General features: G+C 35.7%; 1 protein-coding gene across 5 annotated transcripts in view; it reads right to left on the bottom strand.

Annotated features, from left to right (window-relative positions):
* Positions 1–2120: 2120 nt before the first annotated feature.
* The window catches only part of FAM91A1 (family with sequence similarity 91 member A1), a 49308-nt gene continuing 44629 nt past the window's right edge, over positions 2121–6799 (bottom strand). For 4 of the 5 annotated variants that reach the window (XM_028852237.2, XM_077942546.1, XM_077942545.1 and 1 more), the window contains one exon: positions 2121–5044. In XM_028852237.2, the coding sequence (XP_028708070.2) occupies positions 4859–5044 (186 nt within the window). In that variant the 3' untranslated portion in view covers positions 2121–4858. 5 annotated transcript variants of the gene reach the window in all.

The following is a 6799-nucleotide window of genomic DNA, read 5'->3' as shown; positions in this document are numbered from 1 at the left end:
CTTCACTATTCTCCCTTCTTTTGTTCCTTAATAAAAGGAAATAAAAACATAATGAGGCTGGGAGGATTTCTGCTTTGAAAATGTTTAAGAACTTTCTGCTCTTCTCCTCTTGGCAACCACCCACTAAAACCACAAGGAGAATGATAAACAGAAACAATCACTGATAAAACTACGAGGGGTTTGTAACCCAAACCACAGGACATGAAGACGGAAAGCAGATACCTGGAACTGGAAGATGGCTTTGCAGAGCAGAGGAAGAGGAATTTAGCAGAAAATAAGAGTTCATTATTAAGAGCATTTAATTCCCTAAATCCCACCTCTTCCTCATCCAGCTAGGATACTAAGGGAAAGCTGAACCAGAGAGGCTGAAATGGAGCGAGGCACAGGACTGGAAAGTGAAAACATTGAAGCTATACCTGTGTTCTTTTTAAATTGTAACATGTTTTTTATATATACATATATATAATGTTTAAAATATATATATAATTAAAATATAACATGTTAAATTTAAATTATAACATCCATTTAATGGATGGTTACAGTATTTTCTAGTTTCTAGTGCTCCCAGCTGTGCTGGGAGTGCTCCTTACTGACATGTAGGCTTGGGTACAGACTGCGGAGACTTCATTTCCCTCCCCGGATCCCAGAATTTTGTAGCTGTACTTAGAATGCCTGGAAAAGGAAGCCAAAGGCTCCCTCCTTGATGTCTCCCTTAGCCTAGGAACAGCACAAATATCCCGCATTATACTGTTATTACGGACATTGCCTGGACCCGTGTAACACCTGCAGATCATAACAGCTGGGAGCACCAGAAACTAGAAAATATTATAACCATCCATTAAATTGATGTTATAATTTAAAAAGAACACAGGTATAACTTCAATGTTTTCACTTCTGAAGTGTATCTAAATATCTACATATAAATGTGACACAATCATTTGTTCATCCTTCTATTTTATGTTCTAAATTTTTAATCGATTTTTTAGAGCTGAGGTCTCGCTATATTGCCCAGGGTAGCCTCAAACTCCTGGGCACAAAGGAGTTCTATCTTCAGCCTCCTGAGTAGCTGGGACTACAGGTGCACGCCATCATACCCGGTCTCCTTTCCATTGACTTTTGGATTGTTTCCAACGTTTTGCTACAATTACACATGATGCTGCTACTTGCCTCTTAAGACTATCTTAGGATTAGAACTGCTGGACCTCATGATATGCAAACGCTCAACTTTACAAGATTGTGCCAAACTGTTTTCTACAGAGCTTGAACCAACTTATAACTCACCAGCAATAACAACTTATAGCTCTCTCAGCTCCGAGTCTCACACATGTGTATATCTGGGGATCTATCTTAGAGCTATTATACAGTATATGCTTTGAATCAGTGACCGGCAAATGGTGCTGCCTCTCCAGGTATTCTCCATAGCCGCAATACACAGGCTCAGCAATAGAAATGGGAGGATCTTACAGTGGAAAAACCTAGCAAACACCATCTTACCCAATAAAGAAACATCACCAGTGATATTGACATCATGTACCCTATGATATGTTGTACTGGTGGGAAGGGCACATCACCTTTGTAGTATCCTTTCGGATAAAACATAGCCTCAATCTGATCACACGGAAACATCAGACAAACCCGCATTGAAGGATGTCTTACAAAATAACTGACCAGTACCCTTTCTAACGTCAAGGTCATGAAACACTGGGAAACTGTTACATATATTGGAGAAGATTAATGAGGCACTGATGACTAAATTCATGCGATGTGGTATCCTGGACTGGGTCTTGACAACAAAAAGACATCAGCGGGAAAACTAGTAAAAGCCAAATCAAGTATACAGTTTAGAAAAATACTAGTAGCAGTGTTAATTTCTGAGTTTTCACAGACCTGCCACAGTTTACAGAAGGTGTCCACATTAGGGGAAGCTCAGTGACGGGTACAGGGAACATCTATCTTTACCACTTTCTGTAAATCTGAAATTACTACAAAATAATTAAGTTTTTTGTGGGTTGTTTGTTTTGGTTTTTTTTTAAGTACAGAAAAGCCACAGCACCAAACCATGGTTGTATTTAAAATTAAGACAGGAACTTTCAGAAAATTAAACACATTTTCATAGTAACTTGATCAACACCACAGTTTATTTGTAAACATGTTATATGTGTCAATAATCAAATTGACAACACTTTATAGATTTCATTGTATAATATTAACATCCTAACAGAAAACGATCCACTGTACTCAAGTTACAGTTTGGTATTTTAAAATCCTTAAATACAAATTGTATTTGAAACACTGAACACAAAAAAGAAACATGAATGGCAGAGAAAACTGAAAACATCAAGTAAAAGAAACCAAGATTCCGTCCCCCCGCAAAAAAATATAAAATCATCTGATTACACAATTTAAAAAAGAAATAAAAGGAAATCAGATATTTTTAATGATATAAAGTTGCATTTCTTCAAACCCATTTTAGACGTGAAATTGTACCATATTAAATTCTATTTCTTTTTTTATATTTGTTCTTTTTTTTCTCTTGGTTTCTAAAGAATGTTTGCCAGGGTTTGAATTACATTAAAGAAGTGGGGAAAGAAAGGAAGGAACGTGATAAAAAGTCAAATGAAATTAACCATTTGCAAAATAATTGTATATAAATTTTTCATGAAATTTCTTTGGTAAATAACAAAATCTGCATTTTCAATTTACCTTTTTGTTGAAATGGATCAACACTTGTAAGATTTAAGAGATTACATGAGTTAATGTATAAGTAAAACACAGCCAAATTCACAAAGCAAAGCGCAAACTTCAGTTTTTCACATTTTGCTAAAAGCTCTAAAAATGCACTCTCCCTCCTTAAGAGTACGAGAGGTCTTTAGCTCGGAATCAGATGACTGCTCTTGCCTCATTCAACACAAGAAACCAGAGGGGACCCCATGGTTTTTCAGTACTTTCCCTAAAATTCATGATCACTATTAGGTTCTATTTCTTCCTCCTTTATCTCTCAAAGGAAATATAGCAGCAAAACACTCCCATATTTTAAGCTTTAAATTCACAAACAACTGGGTTCACTGCCAACAACTACAAATGTTCAATTGTTTATTAGTGTACATGTCATTACAGTTGGTTTAGATGGTTAATATAGGAATAAATAAAATAACTACAGTTCATTCAAACAAAGGAAATTAAAATGAGATTAAAGAGCCCTGATCAAAAAAAAAAAAAATACTTACAACTTTCAGCTGAAAAACTGTAAAAGTTACATACATACATACCTAATGGCACTAGGAATGTACAATATCAATTATTGGAAAAATAAGTGAGTGACTCAGAGTCATAAGAAATTATTTAATATTAGTATTTTTTCTTTTATAGACAAACATAACATACACATGGTTTCTACCTTCTATAAGACAAAGTAGAAAAACCGTTACTGCATTTACCTCAAACACAGCACTGACTGTGCCACAGATAACATGGTCCAAAATATTCAATTCTATAGATAGGCCATGGTATTGAATGCATGGTTAAGTTTTAGGAAAGGCATATATTTCCAGAAGTAAGTATGTTAAATACACAAATATCTATAAATAACAAAAAGTTATCAGCAAAAATGTTTAGGTTATAACATTCCCAAACTTCCTAACATTTTAAGTGTTTTAGATATATGTTGTCTGACCAGTTCGTTTGGTTACAGTTTTAAACTAGCAAACCATTACCCTATAAGAGGAGCTAAACTAAACTATAACACTGCACAAACTTCCCAAGGAAGGTAACTTGAAAAGTCTAAAAAGTGATTCCAATTATTCTAACTAACATTTGAGATGCTAAAAGAATCAATGACTCAAGAAACACTTTGAAATAATTCCATTTTTCTTTATCATTTTCTAAAAAAGTACTCACATAAATTTAAGATCCAGATTGCTTAAGAGTATGTCTTCAAAGTAGGTTTATCACTAAAGCATTCTGATCCAAAGACATAGTCTTAATGCTTCCAATATGTCATTCTAACCTAAAATCACAATCCTTGGTTTGAAAACATCGAAGCTAAGAAACGAAAAAATAAATCAGGGTGAAAATGTGCAGCAGCTCTAGCTACAAGAGTGGAAAATAAACTCTATTTTTTCCATAAAGACTCTATGAAAATATAAAGCCCAAAGTCAGTGACAACAGAAGCCCACATATAAATGGTGTTTAAAAATAGAAAGTTTTCTAAAGCGTCTCATGAGATGTCAATGAATAGTCATAATCTGAGTTAAGACCTTAAAAATCAAGGTGAAGTTATACATAACTATGCTGATTTACATACCTTCTACAATGTCCAACTGACATACATAATTTACAGACACCCACAGGAATTCATAATGCCCTATCATATCATCTCTCAATACTGGATGTTTGTTTTATAGTTTTACTACTTTAAGTACTAAGAAGCCTTTTCAGAGGAAGAGTTCCATCTCTTCCCTTGATCCCCCAAAGTATAGGTAACAAAATATAAAATTAAACAAGATTTATGTTTGATAAACTAACATATAAAATTACCATTGCAATTTTCATAGTGACTGCTTATAAACATAACAGTCATCATAAAGCCTATAAAGAATATACTTAGTTTTATAAAAGAAATGCAGATTGTCTCAAGGTAAAAAACATAGTGCTGGCTGCTAAAAAGCACTTTGTTGCAATAAGATGTGCAATAATGAGCAAAACTTCAGAAAACATGAATATGTCCCCCAAACTTTTTAATATTAGTTAAGCAAGAATTGCACTGCAGCAGCAGGATGCTTTTTAGTGGCTGACACTATAAAGCTAACGTTAGAAAGAAAAAAGGCAGAAAGTGTGAGCAACAAATGGTGTAACCAAATTATTGCAAATGGAGATTAGCAATAAGAAGTGAGGAAGGTGACCGTCCACTCCATTCTGATAAGACACCATCTTTAAATATTAAGTTTTTCGCAGGAAGTGGAACACCCATGTCAGCATACGATGACTGTGAAAGCAAACTTGAAAAACCGGGCTCTGTGTGAATATCCAGTGTTGAAGCACCTTCCTAAAAGATCAAGAAACAAGAGAAATGATATTTAATACTTTACCAAAACCACTTAACTCATGAGAGAGACCTTGATTACCTGAGAAGTGTTAATGGATTGCAAAGCAGTCCAGGAGATGCAAAGATCTACACTGTGAGCCCAAAGCAATCAATGATGGGTATGAATATGTGCAAAAATGACTACCAAAGTAAAGCTGTAAGTCTTTTTAAATAGAAATAAGAGGCTATGAGACTGTGGAAAAAGCAAAAGTTCATTTTTAGAAGACCTGACCTACCCCAAAGTATTACCTAACAGGAGAAAAATCTTTAAAAAAAAAAAAAAAAAACTTACAAAGGCCAGGTGCAGTGGCTTGTGCGCCTGTAATCCCAGCACTTTGGGAGGCTGAGGCGGGTGAATCACTTGAGGTCAGGAGTTCAAGACCAGCCTGGCCAACATAGTGAACCCCTTCCTACTAAAAATACCAAAAAAATAGCTGGGCGTGGTGGCAGATGCCTGTGATACCAGTTACTCGAGAGGCTGAGGCAGGAGAATGGCTTGAACCCAGGAAGCAAAGGTTGCAGTGAGCCGAGATCGTGCCACTGCACTCTAGCCTGGGCAACACTGTCAGACTTCATCTCGGGGAAAAAATAAAACAAACAAAAAAACCTTACAAGACACTAAGCACCAGAATAATCCATCTACTCCACGCTTCTCAGATTCATATACTCTGCACAGATCTCTCCCTAGGACTCCAGGCTCAAACATCCACCTATCTGACATTTCGTTTCAGATGCTTCCCCATGCACTCTATACTTAGCATGCCCATCATTGAACTCTCAAATTTTCCCTCACCTCTTCCTCCCCAGTCTTCTCTATTCACATACCCAGCTAATCAAGAAACACAAGAATCATTCATGATCCCTCCCCTTCCTTCCCTTCACAGCCCTCATCTTTTCCTCACATTTAATTCATCATCAAGTTTTATCAACCTATCTCCAAAATATATCCAAATTAGTTTACTTTATTAATTCACTATGGCCAAGGCCTTCACTGCCACAACAGACAGCCCAGTATTGACAGAATTTTGAAATTTTTCAATTTATTGCATCCTTATAAAATTTCCATTTTTGCCTATTTTTATAAAATAGTCCATCAGAAATAACATCTCTCCCCTGTTTAAAAGTCTTCAATCACTTCTCTTTGCACTCAGTGTAAAATACAAGTTCTCTAACATATGCCAGAAGGCCCTGCACACCGTGCCCTGGCCCTCTTCTTCAACTTCACCTCTTGCTTCTACCCCTCTTTCATGAGGTTTCTGCCACACTGGCCTTCATTTGTTTCATTGTTCACTGGACATTTCCCAGACACAGGACATACAGACCTAAGTTCTGCCGGAATATTCTTTTCCAACTTTTTGCATTCAGCTTATATATTATCCTGCACCTACTGAAATTAGTTCTACCTGCAGATTTCATCTTAGTTGGCTCCTTCAAAGTACTTATTAAAATCTTTTAGAACTTACGTATCTTAATATTTATCTGATTACTGTCTTCCACAACACTCTAAGTTCCATTAGTATTTTACACATCACTGTTTCCACAGCACTCAGCAAAGAGTCTGGCATAGGTCAGGGTCAAGCATTTAGCAACTGAATGAATGAAGTAAAACTCCAAAATATTGACTTCATAATGTTGAATTAGATATTCTGAATAGAAACATTCTATTCTAAAAATTTACCTATAAATCAAATCTAGAATATTCTTTCTTTCCTTGGG

This window comes from Macaca mulatta, chromosome 8 (assembly GCF_049350105.2).
Source record: "Macaca mulatta isolate MMU2019108-1 chromosome 8, T2T-MMU8v2.0, whole genome shotgun sequence".
Taxonomy (NCBI): Eukaryota; Metazoa; Chordata; class Mammalia; order Primates; family Cercopithecidae; genus Macaca; species Macaca mulatta.
The sequence above is the reverse complement of the archived record's forward strand: the minus strand, read 5'-3'. Positions and strand labels throughout refer to the sequence as shown.